Source organism: Pangasianodon hypophthalmus, chromosome 11 (genome assembly GCF_027358585.1).
Source record: "Pangasianodon hypophthalmus isolate fPanHyp1 chromosome 11, fPanHyp1.pri, whole genome shotgun sequence".
Classification (NCBI taxonomy): Eukaryota; Metazoa; Chordata; class Actinopteri; order Siluriformes; family Pangasiidae; genus Pangasianodon; species Pangasianodon hypophthalmus.
In genome coordinates, this window is record NC_069720.1 from 25,977,694 (window position 1) to 25,997,014 (window position 19,321).

The window sequence follows — 19,321 nt, forward strand, 5'->3', positions numbered from 1 at the left end:
AGGTTATAAACAAATGTGTATCTTTCACTATGTGAATCTTTCACACTCATAAACATTGAAAAATATGGCATGGTTGTCCACACTGCTAAAAATGTAGTTACGCTTGTAGTGTCGCTTCTTGTAGCAAACTAGTCCCCTGTTGTCAACAGTGTTAATCAATGCTAATCTGAAACAGGTTTACAGGTTACAGTGTTATTTGAGTTAGGAAGCATTAATTTAACAGACCAAACATTTTGTTCAGCTTCTCTCATTAAATATTCTGATTGCCTCATTTTGCACAAAGAAGTAAAGGCTTGAGTTTACACACATATACACACACTTCTTCCAGCACTGTTTTTCTTTTAAAGGAACCAATTTAACTATTTGTTGCAGGTGGATAACCAGCTAACTGGAGCCATCTTCCCAACAGTATTTCACCCTGTACCCCCTCCCAAATCAATTGTTCTGGACTCAGGTACAGGTCCCTAGTTTTATTAGATACTGGTTTAGGAATGTATGTACATATGTATAAATAAGAATACCACCTGGGACTAACTACATGCATGTTTTTTATGCTTTTTCAGAGCCAAAGCCCTTTATAGATGTCAGCATAATTACACGATTCAACGAACACAGTCAAGTAATGCAATTCAAGTAAGTGCTTTTCCACATGTATGCCATGTAGCAGAAGTACCAAATAATGAGTTAGAGTTTAGACCATATGTTTTGTGTATGTGTGTTAAGGTACTTCATGGTACTAGTGCAGGAGATGGCAGTAAAGATGGATCAGGGATTTTTGGGGGAGATCCTCGCTTTCTTTACTCCCACCACCAACATCCAGGCTGACAAGCAGAAGGTACCTATCAGAATGCAGAATATTATATTTGATACTTGTAGAGGGTTGTTACATTGTAGTTTTTTTTTTCTTCTGCTTTAATCGATGAATAAATGCATTTTATAAAGTTAATGGAAATGATTTAACAATGAACTTTAGTTGAAAGCCTGGAAAGGTATTCTCCTTCTCATTGTTCAGTTACTACTGCATGCCCAGGTTTATATAAACCTCAGGAATATTAATCTTTTCACTAACATGTGGCCTAGCTGTCTCAGAGGCTTTTACTTATCTTTAATCCTGCACCGTTGGTCTCATAGGGTTGTATTTAGCTTTCAACATGTACTGTATAAAAAGTAACACTTTTCACTCAGCGACTTATTTAAACACACAAGCAGTAGCCTTTATAGTAGCTTGCCAGAGGTTCAATTTAACATGCCTAGCACATTATACTCTCTTAGGGCATTCATTTAACTTACTATTTTCTAAAAAAAATAAATAAATAAATAAAAATGAATGAATTAATAATAATAATAATAATAATAATAATAAACAATTAAGAAGAAATCAATTAAATATATTTGTTATACCATACAAAGAGCATATTCTATAAGAAATAAGTAGAATGTAAAATAAATAAATAAATAAATAATAAAATAAAAATAAAAATAGACCAATGACCAATGGAACAAACAGACTGGAAGCTAACATAAGATGCAGTGGTGTGTGAGATGTTAGTATTGATCAGGATAATCAAATCGGGAACCAGACATTTACTGGTTTACATCAGGATAGTTAGAGATAGGAGATTACACAATAATTGTTTGGGAATTCTGGGGTAGATCACCTAGGATTAGTGCATTACACTCATGCTACACTGAAATGCAGTCACTGTCTAATCACAGCCCTAAACCATATTCGGGACATGGCTGTTATTGGAGAAGTGGAGACGACTTAGGGCTGTGCGAGGAGAGTGACTGCATTTTATTGTGGTATGAGTGCAGCACACTGAAGAAATGGAAATGCAGTACAACAGGGAATTACATTCACATCTGATATGTCAGCATTTAATTCTTAAAAAAAAGTAAAACCGTGCTGATTTTTTTTTTTCAGTGAAGAGAAAACGGAAAGTAAAAACGAATGCAATGAAGGTTTTGCTTTTCAGTCTGAAACCTTTTCTGCATGTCACTATTGAAAAGCAGTACGATTTGTGTATTACATTTCACATAAATGGAATCCCAGTGAAATGCAATGCAGTGGGGTGGATTGTGTTTTTTGGTGGATAGTATTATGGTGGATAACCTCATTACTCATTTTTTTATATGTCAGCGGAAGAACAGATTTCACACTAAGATTTGGCGATAAACCTACTGGTCTTTTATACAGATTTGAGGAATCTACTCCTCCTCTTCACATAACACCATTGGTCAATTCAGCATGCATAATTACATAGATTTCTTAGTGAGTATACACTGATTAACTGAATCTAAGTGTGTGTGTGTGTGTGTGTGTTCTCACCTCATGCAAAACAAACACAAACACCTCAGTGTATGACTTCATTGTCCTCAGGAGTTCTAGGATTACACAGACTCTGTGCTTACTACATTACCATGTGGCTGGGCCTCCTGATCTGTGAAGCATGAGAGCAACCATAGACAAAATATTCTGAGGAGTTCAAAGACTCCACATGTGGTGGATGGCAAGGGGTAGAAGCTATAACAAAAGTTCAGATGACAAATTAAGTAACAAATTGCAAACATTTTAATGAGAACAATGTTACAGACTTAAGGGTGAAAAGTGAGAAAAGTAGAAAGTGAGAGATGGCATGGGAGAGAAAAAAACAATTGTGTTGTTGCTGAGTGGAATTAGTCCTTGCAGCAAGTGTCTGTGTGGAAGAAAAAGAGCACTGATTTTTTGGCAAGGATCTTCTGGCAAATTGGGCCTTCACATGTCTGCTGGTGTCCCACTTGCTGGGGATCATATGATCATATCGGACTATGGTAGGGCTAAAAATGGTGGGTACTGGGAGGTCTCAACAGTCGGGCAATGCTTTTCTGTCCTTGGGTGGAAATCAGGCCCAGGTAGGTGATAGTTGTGATGCTGATTTAGGCCATTATTTTGTTTACTTGGAAGCCTCCTTTCCCCAGATCATTGAGCACAGTGTTTGTTGCAGCAATCCAGTGGTCCTGGCTAATGATAAGCAAATTATCCACATACTGTAGGAGATAGATCAAGCAGTCATGGCATAGGTATCAGTAATTGTTGCTTACTCCAGGTACACTAGGTCCTTGTGTGCCCCGCAATAATGTAAACTTGTCCTGAGGCTCTGGGTAAAGAACTGTGAACCAGAAGCTGTTGGGCAGATCCCAAGTCATGAAATGGAAGTTAATTTCCAGCAGCTTATTCAGAATTGTGCTTGTGATATAAACAAGATGGTGCATTGGTGTAATCAACAACAAGGTTCATTGTGAGTATTCTGATTGGGTACCACCTAGCTGTTGTGTGCACTGGGTCTGGGATGTATACAAGCATACATTTGCTAATCCAAATACTTATGTGCTACCCATACAGAACTGTGTTTGTCTCAGGTGAACCAACCTTTGGAGCTTTCTGTTTATCTCTCCTTGTGGGGGCACTACTGAAACTATGGTCAAGTGAGCTGATCCAGAAGTCAAGATGCCAGCAATAACAACCAAATGATTTGCAGTTGCTCAAAAGAAAAAAAGAGTTTTAGCAGTTTCTGAATAAGGTTCATCCCTATGATGGTTCCCTCAAGGTTGTGTCCTACTCACATGTGGACCCAGAATACATAGTGATTTACTTTGAGGAGACATAGTTTACTTTGGGTGAAGTTAAGTTTAAAGTAAGTCTAAAGTAGAGATAGAATAAGGTAGAGTTTTTTTAGAGAATGCACAATCTGTGTGAGTAGCAGTTTAATATATGAACACATACTTGTACAGAAATATAATTTTCGAGCTGGTAAGGCAGTGTTTAGGTCAGGCTAATATCTAATAGTGTACCTCCCATTAGTATGGTATTTTTTCCCCGAGCAGGGTTGATAGGTTCCACGTACAGTCACCAGGTCCCAGTTCCCAATTGTACCTTAACCAAATTGAGCAGCATTTCACCTCCTGAAGAGGAGACTGAAGGGAGAAACCCTCCAAAACAAACAACTAGAAGAAGCTATGGTACAAACCTGGAAAAGCATCACGTAGGACATTCACAGAGTTGCCCCCAAGCCACTCTTGTGTTGTCTTGGCTGTCTTCTTAGGGTCATTGTCCTGTTGGAAGGTGAACCTACGGCCCAGCCTGAGGTCCTGAGCACTCTGGAACAGGTTTTCATTGAGAGTATCTCTGTATTTTGCTGCATTCAGGTTTCCTTCTACCCTGCAATGCCCCAGTCCCTGCTGCTGAAAAACAGAGAAATGGGATGCATCTGGGCTAAATTTCAAGTGTCATAGCAAAGGGTGTGAATACTTATGTCAATGTGTTATTTCAGTTTTTTCTTTTTAATAAATTTGCAAAGTTATCATAAATCTGATTTTGGGGTATGGAGTGTAGATTGATGTGAAATTTTTTTTTAAGAATTTTAGCATAAGGCTGAATACTTTCTGAATGCACTGTATATGGGTGAATGAATGTGTGTTTAAGATTAGCACAGTACTGTACATGTTTGACAGTATGTTGATGGTGACTGTCTTACTCTGCAGAGTAAGCTGATTGAGAAAGATCTGGATTCACTGCAAGCACAGCTGATGGAGAGCTCCATTACAGATACTTCAGGCCTCAGCTTCTTTGAGCACTTCCACATCTCTCCCATTAAAGTAAGAAATGGAAAATGTGTGTATGTATGTATGTATGTGTACATATACACTATATTACCAAAAGTATTCGGTCACCTGCCTTGACTCACATATGAACTTAAGTGCCATCCCATTCCTAACCCATAGGGTTCAATACGATGTCGGTCCACCTTTTGCAGCTATTACAGCTTCAACTCTTCTGGGAAGGCTGTCCACAAGGTTGAGGAGTGTGTTTATAGGAATTTTTGACCACTCTTCCAAAAGCGCATTGGTGAGGTCACACACTGATGTTGGTCGAGAAGGCCTGGCTCTCAGTCTCCGCTCTAATTCATCCCAAAGGTGTTCTGTCGGGTTCAGGTCAGGACTCTGTGCAGGCCAGTCAAGTTCATCCACACCAGACTCTGTCATCCATGTCTTTATGGACCTTGCTTTGTGCACTGGTGCACAGTCATGTTGGAAGAGGAAGGGGCCCGCTCCAAACTGTTCCCACAAGGTTGGGAGCATGGAATTGTCCAAAATGTTTTGGTATCCTGAAGCATTCAAAGTTCCTTTTACCGGAACTAAGGGGCCAAGCCCAACTCCTGAAAAACAACCCCACACCATAGTTCCTCCTCCACCAAATTTCACACTCGGCACAATGCAGTCCGAAATGTACCGTTCTCCTGGCAACCTCCAAACCCAGACTCGTCCATCAGATTGCCAGATGGAAAAGCGTGATTCATCACTCCAGAGAACGCGTCTCCACTGCTCTAGAGTCCAGTGGCGGCGTGCTTTACACCACTGCATCCGACGCTTTGCATTGCACTTGGTGATGTGTGGCTTGGATGCAGCTGCTCGGCCATGGAAACCCATTCCATGAAGCTCTCTGCGTACTGTACTTGGGCTAATCTGAAGGTCACATGAAGTTTGGAGCTCTGTAGCAATTGACTGTGAAGAAAGTCGACGACCTCTTTGCACTATGCGCTTCAGCATCCGCTGACCCCTCTCCGTCAGTTTACGTGGCCTACCACTTCGTGGCCGAGTTGCTGTTGTTCCCAAACTCTTCCATTTTGTTATGATAAAGCTGACAGTTGACTGTGGAATATTTAGGAGCGAGGAAATTTCACGACTGGATCTGTTGCACAGGTGGCATCCTATGACAGTTCCATGCTGGAATTCACTGAGCTCCTGAGAGCGGCCCATTCTTTCACAAATGTTTGTAAAAACAGTCTGCATGCCTAAGTGCTAGATTTTATACACCTGTGGCCAGGCCAAGTGATTAGGACACCTGATTCTGATCATTTGGATGGGTGACCGAATACTTTTGGTAATATAGTGTATATATATATAATATATATATATTATATGAAATAAAACAATCAAGATTTAATCGAAGTGTAGACATTCAGCTTTATTTTAAGAAGTTCCACAAAAATATGGCATTTACCATTTAGGAATTACAGCCATTTTCAACAAAGTGCTTCCATTTTCAGGGGCTCAAAAGTATTTGGACAAAGAAGTTAATTGACCAGGTGCGGTCTATTCCCTCGTTACTACAAGACAAATGAAGTAGATAAAAGGTCTGGAGTTGATATCAGGTATTGAGTTGGCATTTGGCAGCTGTTCGAATGGAGCTACCAATATGAAGTCCAAGGAGATCTCAAGTGAAGGAGGCCATCATTAGGCTGAAAAAACAACATAAATCTATAAGAGAGATAGCAGAGACCTTAGGTGTGGCCAAATCAACAGTTGGGTACATTCTTAAAAAGAAGGAAAGCACTGGTGAGCTCAACAACATCAAAAGGCCTGGAAGACCATGGAAGACAACTAAAGTGGTGGATCACAGAATCCTTTCCTTGGTGAAGAAAAACCCCTTCACAACATCAACAGAAGTCAAGAATACTCTGGAGAAGGTAGGCGTATCATTGTCAAAATCTACAATCAAGAGACACCTTCATGAATGTAAATACAGAGGGTTTACAACAAGGTGCAAACCACTGGTAACATTCAAGAACAGGAAAGCCAGATTAGACCTTGCCAGAAAACATCTAAAAAAGCCTCCCATGTTCTGGAATAAGATTCTTTGGACTGATGAAACCAAGATTAACTTGTACCAGAATGATGGGAAGAGAAAAGTATGGTGAAAGAAAGGAACAGCTCATGATCCAAAGCATACCACATCATGTGTCAAACATGGTGGAGGCAGTGTTATGGCATGGGCATGTATGGCTGCCAATGGAACGGGCTCACTGGTGTTTATTGATGATGTGACTGCTGATAGAAGTAGCAAGATGAATTCTGAGGTGTATAGGGCTATACTCTCTGCTCACATTCTGAACAAATGCTACAAAACTGATAGGACGCCGCTTCACAGTGCAGGTGGATAATGACCTTAAACATACTGCGAAAGCAATTCAAGACTTTTTGAAGGCAAAGAAATGGAATATTCTTCAATGGCCAAGTCAGTCGCCTGATCTCAACCCAATAGAGCATGCTTTTCAGTTACTGAAGTCAAGACTGAAGGCAGAAAGGCCCACAAACAAGCAGCAACTGAAGGTGGCTGCAGTGAAGGCCTGGCAAAGTATCTCCAGGGAGAAAACTCAGAATTTGAGTTTTGAGAACATGGGCTCCAGACTTCAGGCAGTCACTGACTGCAAAGGATTTTCATCCAAGTATTAAAATAATTTACAATTATTTCACTTTGTCCAAATACCTTTGAGCCCCTGAAAATGGAGGTACCTTTTTGAAAATGGCTCTAATTCCTAAGTGGTAAATGCCATATTTTTTTGCAACCTCTTAAAATAAAGCTGAAAGTCTACACTTCAATCACATCTTGATTGTTTTATTTCAAATCCATTGTGGTGTTGTATAAAGGCAAAATCACAAAATCATACTGTCACTGTCCAAATACTTCCGGACCTGACTGTATGTATATATATATATATATATATATATATATATATATATATATATATGTGTGTGTGTGTGTGTGTGTGTGTATAATGTATGTATGTGTGCGTGTGTGTAGTTGCATTTGAGTCTGTCTATGGGCTCCAGTGGAGATCAGTCTGAGGAGGGTAAAATACTGGCCCTCCAGTCAGTCAACCTGCTTCTTAAAAGCATTGGAGCAACACTTACGGATGTGGATGACCTCATCTTTAAGTAAGTGTCATAAATCACTTCTGAATTTATTAAGCATTATTAACTGTAATAGAAACAGACAGATGGTTGATATTAATTATTTTCTAGACTTGCTTTCTTTGAAATGAAGTACCAGTTCTACCGGAGGGAGAATCTGATGTGGGCTGTGATTAAGCATTACACAGAACAGGTCAGGAGCTCTTTTGCACTCACAATCTGATCCTAAAACTTCTAACTTCAAACTTCCATGCACATACTTTGTTGTTCATGTTCGATTTTCTTTTACTTTGCAGTTCCTGAAGCAGATGTATGTGCTGGTGTTGGGATTGGATGTGTTGGGAAATCCTTTTGGACTGATAAGAGGCCTCTCAGAAGGAATGGAGGCCTTCTTCTATGAGCCCTTCCAGGTATGACATCTATTAATATGTCCCCCATAATATATCAAACCATAGTATACATATTAGTATTCAAAAAAACCAACAGAAAAGTTAATAATTAGATAATAATTAATAATAAAAGTTAATAACTATTGTTATTATACCTGTTGTTGTTCTTCTTCTTCTTCTTCTTCTTCTGGGTGGCCTTTAAAACTGCCTGGTAAAAAGTTGTGAAATTTGTTACACTGATTGGGGAGGGTCTAACGAGCATTCTGACCAAATTTGGGCCAAGTTTTGCCAACACTGTAGCGCCACCATCAGGTCAAATTCGGGCCTAATATGGTACAGAACTTTTGAACTTTTGTGTGTCCAATTTAAAAGCCAGGCATCCCTGGATTCCCTGGGTTGAGACGAGTTCAACACAGCCTATGATGTCGATTTCCGCCTAATTAGATTTTATACCCTCTTGGATTTTGTTTTTTTTTTTGCTAGTCCTACTACACATTTTGTCCAATCATCACCAAATTTGGCAGAAGTCATCTTCAGAGTAAGCCTCATAAAAGTTATCAAAAGAATTTTGAATGCTCCAAACGGTTAGTCTGTAATGGGCCAATGAATCTGACAGTGAAGCCGGCAAACAGGAAGTCAGGCTGTATCTCAGCAACGACTTTGCACTCTATCACAAATCTTGGTAGGCATCCTCAGGACCATGCCCTGAGGCTATGCAACATGACAGTGTTTCATGACAGTTTCATGACAATTTCATGACAGTGCCACTTACTGGTCAAAAGTTACAATAACATGCCAAAAATGCTTACATTTAAGTGCCATTTTTGCTACTCCTCCTCCAAATTTTGTCCAATCTTCACCAAATTTGGCTCACATCATCTTGAGACCTGTCTACACAACTGTCTACTGCCATTCTAACCATTTGGTGTGCTATTATACAGACAACACATGACTGACAGGGTTTAATATCAAATAGCATTTTTAATGAGCAATTTTCAATAAAAAAAACAAATACAATATAAGAAACAATTAAGTTCGGTGCAGATACTTGCACAAAGTGGGGGGAAAAAAGGCCCAGACTGATGAGAAAAAACATAAATACCTTAGATGTTTTTAAATTGCAAGAAGAAAAAAAATGTTCAGGTCAGAGCAGTAGCAATCACAACTAAAGGTCAAAGTAGCAACAGACATCACCACAGGTCACAGCAGTAGCGGTAGCTGCATTTATTCATCTAGACCTTTCCTCCTACAGTCGGAGATTTCCACAACTGTATACTATAAAGTAAGTAGTGCTATATGTGTTGAAAGGATCTTCAGTACAAGTATCAAGAGTCATTTTTGATTTCATTACAGTTTTAGCTTTAAGTCTATATTATCCAAGTTATCAACTGTATAATGAATGAGACTTCTGGGCATCTGTGTGGAACTGTCCACAGCAATCTCATGGCATACTTTAAGCTAGCCGAGTGGGGCCATCCTCAGCAGTAGCAGAAGGTGAAAGGGGCTCTAAGCAAATGTATAGCATCAGGATGGGCCATGCAGGACTGTAGGGCAGATAGAGTTAGGATCACCGGCATCTCATCAGGCAGCAGGAGTAACCTGTAGCATAACAAAATGTTAGTATAAAGATCTTCAGTTGAGTTAAATTCATATCCAGATTCTTTTATTTCATCAAGAATATTGTTATAAACAACTGTGATTCCTCCTTCTCTGCCAGTTTGATGAGGGCGCTATATATAGCTGTACGTGGGGAGGCTAGCTTCATTTAATGGTACATACTTATTAGGTCTAATCCATGTTTCTGTTAAACACAGTACATTAAATCCCTGATCAATAAAGTGCTTTATAATAGCACTTAAGATATCTAGTATGTAACAGTCCTAGCCTCAGATCAAAGATGCTGGCTGTGCAGACAGTATGATCTAATTTTATGTTAATTAGGTTACTAAAACAACTTTCTGAGTGTTTCTGTATTTTTGTTTAGCGAACAGACACAGTCTCAATATGTTCGAAACTGAGTGAAAACTCAGGGCAGCTAACAGACAATCACTTTAGCCTGTTTGTCTGATCCCTGGCTTTGGCTCTGGATTGTTACCGATTAACTAGGCCTGTTCTGAGACTATGAGCTATGATACAAGAAGTGAGAACAGCACCTTCATGAGTGGCTTGGATAAGGCCAGACTTGCCCTTAAAAGTACTCCAATTATCTATAAAGTCCTTGTTATTTTCAGAGTACAAGGCAAATGAAGTGTAAGTCGGTTTTTATTGTCATTCCTCTATATAGCTTGTATATACTTGGAATTTAATGTTGTTTCTCCAGGACCATGGTGCAACACAGAACAGTACGCAAGACTACATAAAGTGCAATACACAACAGTGTGAGACAGGCCAATAAATACACAGAGGATCAATCCACATGGGGATCAATGTGGAACTTAGATGGTAGCCAGTGTTGCTTGAATCAGACTGTGTAATATCCTCAGACATTCTTTTCCTGCTAAGGGTGTGGGCTGCCACATTCTGAACTAAATGGAGCTTAAGTAGACAGAGTGTTTCTCCCCTTTTTTATTCTCCAGAAATGAGATGCAGGCAGACAAAAAATGTGGGAAATATATATGGGTTTATTTAAAATTCAGTACACACAGCCAAGATATCAGCCCTTAAATTTTAAGTACTCTGTGCTCTTCTCCAAAAATCTCTCTTTTGTAATGTGTGCATAAGTACCCAGTGTCATTTATTGTCTATGTATTTCTTATTATTTTCTATAAGAGATAACCTTTGAACATTTAAAGATAACCTTTGAAGAAACATGTGGTGTTATCAGCCATAAATTATGCCTCAGTTTATCTTGGGCTGTATTACTGTTGGTTAGAGCACACAATGTTATCTGACCTGGAATAAATTTCCAGGTGAGCAGTTGTTTATCCACTGATAAAGTTGAAGTCCACTGAAAAATTAGAATTTTCTGGAGTTTTTAAAAAATATATTTTTGTTTTTCAATTAGGGTGCTGTTCAAGGGCCTGAGGAGTTTGCAGAGGGCGTTGTCATTGGTGTACGCAGTTTCCTGGGCCATACTGTAGGTAAGGCTTACTGATGCTCTTCAACCTTTCACTCTCTCTCTCTTTCTCTCTTTCTCTCTCTCTCTTTCTTTCTGTCTTTCTCTCTCTCTCTCTCTCTCTCTCTCTCTCATGCATTATGTCATTGTATTGAAGGTGGCGCTGCAGGGATGGTGTCCCGTATTACGGGTTCAGTTGGAAAAGGTCTGGCTGCTATCAGTATGGATAAAGAATACCAACAGAAACGTCGGGAAGAGATGAACAGACCCTCCAGAGACTTTGGAGCGAGTCTGGCAAAGGGAGGCAAGGGCCTTCTGAAGGTATTCAAGCTCACTGAAAAGTGTACTTTAAAGGTGTCCAAGTTTTAGATATATAAGATTAAATTAATGGGCATCTAAACACTTAATTTTTCTTAAAGAGACAAAGTAACTGAAAATGCTAATGAGATTTAAACTAAAGTAAGAATGTACAATTAAATGGTTACTTCTTTTTTTTTTTTTTTACAGGGAGTAGTTGGAGGTGTGACAGGAATAGTTACCAAACCTGTGGAAGGTATGACTCTTAATCTAAACTACACAGAGAAGCCAGTTGGCTTGACCTTACGTTCACTGGCCATTTTATCAGACCTTTTTCTGGACAGCAGTAAAATGTGCACTAACTTGTAATGTGATGGTCACTACAATAAGAAATAAAATGGCCCAATTATTTCATAGGAAGTGGGGAGTGGTGGTCAAGCTAAGAGACAATAATGTGGACCATGTGGGTCAGTACGCTACACCAACATAAATTTTTAAAAAAATACTTGAAATCAGGCAGATGACCAACCTTCATATATTTGGCCTTAGAATAGTATGAATCATAATGTTAAAACCAGCAGGCTAAAGTTCATGGATGAACTTTGACGTTGGCTTTGAGAGAGCCCGCTAAAAGGCTATAATGTATATATTTGTAAATGTTTAAAATGATTTTTAAATAAAAATGTAAAAAATTAAAATGTTAAAACATTGGTTAAATGTGAAATCATTAAGAAGTTAGCTATGTGGCTGATATTTTATGTAGTTGCTAGGTAGTTGCTAAGTGGTTGTTAAGTGATTGATAGTGTAGTCCAGGTGGTTGCTAAGGTGTTACTAGGTGGTTGCTAATTTATTCCAGGTGGTTGCTAGGGTGTCACTAGTGGATGGTATGGTATTTCAGGTGGTTGCTGTGATGTTTCTAGGTGGTTGCTATGTTAACCCAGGTTTTTGCTAGGTGGTTTCTATTATGTTAAATGGTTGCTGTGGGAAGGACTTTAGAGCATCACTACACAGCAACTGTAATTCCAATCTTTCCCAAAAGCACAAGCACTCTATTCTTGTATGGGATCTGTGCCGAATTTTGCCATTCTACTTCAAAAATTGCAACCTGTGAAAACTGCACATATGTTCAAATAGATTAATAATAATGAGAAGAACAAGCTTATGGAGAACAATGTGAAGGTTGTGAACATAAAAACAGAAAATAGAAATCTTGCCAATTTGTTATAATATGGTTTTCATACCTTAGAAACATTGAGTGGGTTTGGCTGCTTCACATAAAACACTACATCCTCACATTTATTGCAGATTAAAGCTATGAAGCTCACGGAACAAAGATAATCTTCATCAATGTGAAAGTGCAGTGGTCCGTAATAATTGCCTGGTCATGGTCAAAGTGGTTTAAATTAGATCACTGTTTAGGGGGCAAGCACCTAGTGCTTGGAGCCCTCTTCTTTTTGTCAGAAATTTTCGGTAACATTTTATTTTAAGGAACAAATATTGAGGTTACTTAAAGTCTTGTTCACTGTTCATTAAAGCCCAAATTAGACACTAGTAAATGGTTTATTCACTATGAATTAGGCTTTATTTATAAAGACATTTATTGGATCATATTTGGGGATCTGTTGTGTGAAAATGATTAATAAATGTATTATTCATTATTATTAGTGCATTATTTGTTATTGATAGATTATTAAGAGCATTGAACATGAATTAATCTTCTAAATTCACATCTTGTTAGTGTATAATTCCTACACTTTATATCTGTAGGATCCAGGTATCAACAAGTTACTTCTGAAGGTGATGATACGAACACTGTGCCCCAGATGGCAGGATGGCAGGATATACTATATATTCATAGATATTTCAATATTCTTTCTGTAAATTAAAATACGAATGCTGTTTATTTAATGCTCTATAGTGCTATTTTTCATCAAAAAAAAAGGCGATTGTTTTTTCTGGCATATACTGGCCTATTGCTATTCAGCTCTCTTCTTTAACTTATATTTTATTTTTAACATCAACTTACTTTTTTACTTTTTGGCATGTTAGTTTTTCATATTCCAGCTGTTGACAGTGATTCGATTTTAGGTATATCAAGTACATTATACGATAAATGAAAACAAGTACATTATACGATAAATGAAAACAAGTACATTATACGATAAATGAAAACATCCATGTATATTTGCTAATACAAAACCCAGAGAAAAAGAAGGTTAAAAAAAAGGGAAAAAGTAAAAATAAAAGCAAATAAATAGTAACAATAATAATAAGAAATGAATAAATGAGTAAAATAAATAAATAAGAGAAGGGAAGGTTAACTTTGAGGTAGTTAGAACAATATGACATGGAATGAATTATTGCATTAAAAAAGGTGTTACAGGGGTCCATATGTTTAAAAATTTTTGGCCTCTGAAGCCATAGTGCATATGTGATTTGTTCCTTTTCGTACAGCTCCCACACTTTTTGGATCCAAACACTGTATGATGAAGGGTCAGGTTTAGGATTTGTAGCAAATATATTTTAGCTCTACCCTCAAAGCCTTCTGAGTGCACACCAAGAAGGTCTACTTTAGGATCTTTGGGAATCTCATAGTGGAAGATTTCTTTAGGAGCATCAAATACATCAGTCCAATAATTTCTTAATTTTGGGCATGACCACAGAATATGGGTGAGATTACCAACTTGCTGTCCACATTTTCTCTATCACTTGTCTGAACTGGTCAGATTCCATTTTGCTGTTATTTGTGGAGGCCGGAAATATCTTGTTATTATCTTCCATTTGAACTCTCTTCTGTGGGATCGGACCAGAAGGGCTAGCCTTCGCTCCCTACGCGCATCAATGTGCCTTGGGCACCCATGACCCTGTCGCTGGTTGTCCTTCCTTGGTAGGTACTAACCACTGCATTCAGGGAGCACAAGACCTGCCATTTTGGAGATGCTCTGACCCAGTCGTCTAGCCATCAGATGGACCTTGACAAAGTCACTCAGATCCTTATGCTTGCCTATTTTTCTTGCTTCCAACACATCAACTTTGAGAACTGACTGTTCACTTGCTGCCTGATATATCCCACCCTTTGACAGATGCCATTGTAACGAGATAATTAGTTTTATTCACTTCACCTGTCAGTGGCTGATCAGTGTAGTGTTGTGTTTGATAGCCAGGAAGTTATCTCCTGGAGTAGTGTAATCTCACAGCTGTTGATTGCCTTTTGGGTGAGGCAATCCCCTATCATCTGAGACAGATCAACATCTAATATTGAATCTCCCAGCCTGTCGAAACCAAATGCTTTGATCTGAAGCCAATATAAATGACAGACCAGTCAGCAGAGATAACCCAGACGCAAACCTACCGCTCTCTGATAGTTGTTGAAATATTGCAAATAAACCACAAGCTCTATTAAAAACAATGTGTTCCTGGGGAATATCTGCAGCAGGAAACCTGTGATATAACAAAAACTAAACTAGTAGCAAAATTGTATGGAAGGAAAGCTTTCTGTTGCCTTCTATTAGGAAAGCTTTCTAAGCTTTCCTAATAGAAGGCAACAGAAGTATTCAAGGATTCTTATTTATTAGCAAATTAAACCAGGAATAATTCAATTCAATTTTATTTGTATAGCACTTTTAACCATATCCATTGTCACAAAGCAGCTTTACAGAAATACATAAATTCAGAGACATTCAGGGAATAAATAAGCCAGCCACCAAAGGACAAATAAAACCAGTAAGTTTTATTATAAAAAAATTAAGTCTCTAAATTTTCTTTTTCTTTGAAATTTTGTTATGTAGAAGCAAATGTAACCCCATCTGTAGAATGATTAGAATCCTTTACCACAAACCAACAGACTAAAGTAATTTTACAGGTTTTATTCTCTTATTTATCAGCTTGTGTACTAAATTTGATACCTATGCATTTTCTCAAACAAATACTCTTGGTCCTTTTCTATTGATGGACAGGCTGGAAAACTGTGTACAACAGTCAGTAACTATATACCTACAAAGTGACCTACATGTAAATATCTTCGTCCTCTGCAACTGATCCAGAATGCAGCTGCACGATTGGTTTTCAACCTTCCTAAATTTTCCCACACCACCCCATTGCTGCGCTCCCTCCACTGGCTTCCTGTAGCTGCCCGCATCAGATTTAAAACACTGATGCTTGCCTACAAAGCCAAAAACGGACCAGCACCCACTTATCTCAAAGCACTTATCACACCTCGCATTGCACCACGCTCCCTCTGTTCCTCTAGCACTGCTCGACTGATCCCACCATCTCTCCGGGTACAAGGAAGACCTGCATCGAGACTCTTCTCTGTTCTGGCACCAAGGTGGTGGAATGAACTTCCCCTAGATGTCCGAACAGCTGAGTCACTGGCAGTCTTCAAACGACGTCTAAAGACTTACCTGTTCCTAAAGTACTTAAGTTAGCACTTTCACACAAAAAAAAAACCAAACAAAAAAAAAAAAACAAAAAAAAAAAACTCCCCAACAGAGTTTTGGACTGATGGTATTCCTAGTTTGTGACCTAGTGAGCCAATGAATGTATTTTTCAGAATGTATTTTTGATAGACTTCAAAGCACTATTGTAAGTCGCTCTGGATAAGGGCGTCTGCCAAATGCCATAAATGTAAATGTACTTGATAAAATGGCCAATGAGTGTAGATACAAGCTAGATGTACAAAATATACTGGTAACTAAGCATATAGCAATATGCATCTGTATATACCTAAATGTTAAAAACTGGCATGGGCATGTGTTTTGTGTGCTCAGGGGTAAAGAAAGAGGGAGCTGCAGGCTTCTTTAAGGGCATTGGAAAGGGCCTGGTGGGAGTGGTGACTAGACCTACAGGGGGCATTGTGGACATGGCCAGTAGCGCTTTCCAGGGTATTCAGAGGTAAGATATAAACCTATTCTAAGAGGTGAGATGAATATATTAAAAGAGACACATGTCTTGTCTGTAATAGGTATTATGTGTTTTTCAGCTTGTAGAGATACTTTATAAAAGGCTGACCACTTTGATTGTTAGAATTACAATTAGAATTACAATCTGTTTAGTTATTATATTATACAAAATAACATATCCTTAAAAATAATTACACATCCTTCATTACCCCCTTAATCATTAGGAATATCCTAATGATTATCCTTTTATGAAGCTTAACCCTTCATAACAATCCTAACCAACCCATTTTTCTTGTGATCAAATTACTGGAACATGTGACTGAGCAGAGAGCTGTCTATGGTCCCATAGCTGTAGCTCCCATCCCCAATTCTGAAAAGCCATTTTGAAGCTGAGAAAAGAGGGAAAGCTCGAGCTCAGAGCCATTGCACAAGCATTGGGCATAGCCAGACAAGTTCAAGTTCACACTCCGTGGCATATGAGTGTGTGTGTGTGTAGGCTTTGTTTACATTAGGCTTTGTTATGGTTGCCACTCCTGCCTTACGTTCTCCGTTTTCCACCTCAGTTTAGACTTGTCACCTGGAATTACAGTCTTTTTCTTGTGGCAATATTCGTTTTTTTCTATTATCAGTGGTTTGCTCCAGTAGCCTGACCTAACCCTGCCTTCAAAATAAAGCCATATTTCTATCATATTTCAATATTTCTATACCACATTTCTATACTATACTTCATATGTTTGAAATTCAGTAAAGAAATATGCTTTTATTTACAGAGCCGCCCCTCTGTATAGCCCCTGCAAACCATGTGCACATCTTTTCTGGGGTCATTTAATTAATTTAAAAATATTAACTTATATGTTCTTTGTTTGTGATTTCATCATACTTAAATGAACATTTTGACTAGCAGCAGCACTGTGTCCCAGCTTTGTAGTAGATTCTGACTACAAGTCAGTGAGCTCTTCTGATGTTACTGGAATGTAACAAACCCTAAACTGATGTAAACCTGATATAAAATTAAAAGATCAGGTGTTGATTAAAAAATAATGTTTGGCAAAATGCTATTTGTCGTATATATTCCTGATAAAGTGGTGTTCCAAATAAAGTTATATATAATATTATATATACCGGTACACCTGATCCTTTGTGCAGTTCAATCATGTGGCAGTAGCGCAATGCATAAAATCACATGGATACAGGTAAAGAGCTTGTGATCTCAGTTACTTTGACAGTGGGATTTTTTGCTGGTGCCAGACTGGCTGGTTGAATATTTCAGAAACTGTTGATCTCCTGGAATTTTCACATGCTTTTTTGCTCACTACCAGAGTGGTTGTTTGAGTTGCTATAGCCTTTGTGTTGAGTCAGACCAGCATGGCAGTTCTCCACTGCCCTCTCATATCAGTGGGACATTTCAGACCATGTAGCTGCTGCTCACTGGATGTCTTTTTGTTTTTTCAGACCGCTCTCAGTGTTCTCCAATGCTTCACTACTTGTTAAATTTAAAAAAAAAAAGAGAGACTGGGTGAATCATATTAATAAGTAATATTAGCTAATAAAATGTAGTTTATAGTAACTTACTAATCCATCGTGCAAGTAAGAATAGTAAGTAATTGTACATTATGATGACAGGGCGGCGGAGTCAACAGAAGAAGTGACAAAGCTGCGACCTGTCCGCCTCATCCAAGAAGATGGCATCATCCGGCCCTACAACCAGCATGAGTCAGAGGGCTATGATCTTTTTCAGGTAACACCATTGATAAAAACTGACTGAATTTGCTACTAAACATGCCTAGAAAGTTAAAACTTGTGACACACTGGTTACAATGCATTCAATAAAGTATATGAACAGGATAACCACTATATTTATTGAGAAAATAGTGAATGTAGTGTTTTTTCCCAAACTATTTTTTTTTTTTTTTACCATTTTTACTACTTTGTTGAGCTGATTCTTCCTCTGGATTTTGACCTGCCTGCCTATTTTCCCCCCTTTCTTTCATTTCCTACATGCAGCCTGAGGAGAAATAATGGGTTAGGGGCAACAAAACTAAAACATTTTCTATAGAGCAAAGCGATATAAAGGTTGTTGAATTAAAGCACACATGCTAATAAAGCTTCAACACTTTGATCTGTCATTTTAATTAACCTTTGGTTGATTGTTGAATTATTGTGTGTGTAATGCAGTAGAAAAGTTTGTTATTGCCTTGTGTCTGTCTTACACTGTTCCTGTTTAATAGCTGTAATCTTTTTTGATTAGTCTAATACAAGTGTTTTCTTTGCTGCAAGTTTTTCTATATTTGCCACTTTTAATACCTCATTTACTTTTGCTTTTTACTTTTACTGAAATATTTGTGTGTCTACATTTTAAAAAGTCATTAATGTTGTTAATAAATGTACCTGCATTCTACTTTGTCCTTAAAACACACAGAAGAAATTAAATTAGACCACTTAATACATACATATAAATGGTAAGAAGACACAATCACATTCTATTAATGAACAATGGCAAACAAGTATATTATAATTTGTAATTAAAGAGTCCAATATTTTAATATGTATTTTGTTAAATGAAAAGGTGTTTATTTTAAAGTTTGTTTTATTGCTTGGGCTGGTAATATAGTATTATTGTTTAAATATCTAAGAATTACCCAAATAATCAATATTTAATCATGGCCCAACTAATGTCTGATGTACATTCCTACATAGCCCTACTTTGTAATACCAGAAATTACATGATGCAAGCAATTTGATTGCCTTTACTGTTTTTGTGTTTTGTTTTATGGTGTAATGTAATTGTATTAGTTAACTTGTGATCTTCACCTGTGAGCTTCAGTGATTTGTCATAAATTATCATGACATCTGGAATAAATCTGCCTATGATTGTTGTCAGAGTGTTTCATCAGAATATTGAAAGATAATTTACTTACAGAATTCATCTGGCTACTAGGTTTTTTTTC

At 38.0% G+C, this 19,321-nt stretch overlaps 1 protein-coding gene across 7 annotated transcripts in view; it reads left to right on the forward strand.

Annotated features, from left to right (window-relative positions):
- Window positions 1–19,321, forward strand: part of vps13c (vacuolar protein sorting 13 homolog C) — a 105,238-nt gene that overhangs the window by 84,276 nt on the left and 1,641 nt on the right. For 5 of the 7 annotated variants that reach the window (XM_026947171.3, XM_026947172.3, XM_026947173.3 and 2 more), the window contains 12 exons: window positions 373–454; window positions 564–633; window positions 724–835; window positions 4,522–4,635; window positions 7,622–7,755; window positions 7,843–7,924; window positions 8,028–8,141; window positions 11,125–11,200; window positions 11,333–11,496; window positions 11,683–11,728; window positions 16,242–16,365; window positions 17,997–18,111. In XM_026947171.3, the coding sequence (XP_026802972.3) occupies window positions 373–454; window positions 564–633; window positions 724–835; window positions 4,522–4,635; window positions 7,622–7,755; window positions 7,843–7,924; window positions 8,028–8,141; window positions 11,125–11,200; window positions 11,333–11,496; window positions 11,683–11,728; window positions 16,242–16,365; window positions 17,997–18,111 (1,233 nt within the window). Of the gene's footprint in view, window positions 1–372; window positions 455–563; window positions 634–723; window positions 836–4,521; window positions 4,636–6,086; window positions 7,394–7,621; window positions 7,756–7,842; window positions 7,925–8,027; window positions 8,142–11,124; window positions 11,201–11,332; window positions 11,497–11,682; window positions 11,729–16,241; window positions 16,366–17,996; window positions 18,112–18,377; window positions 19,254–19,321 lie in introns of those variants that run through there. The other 2 variants (XM_026947175.3, XM_034308646.2) reach the window with 2 other exon arrangements.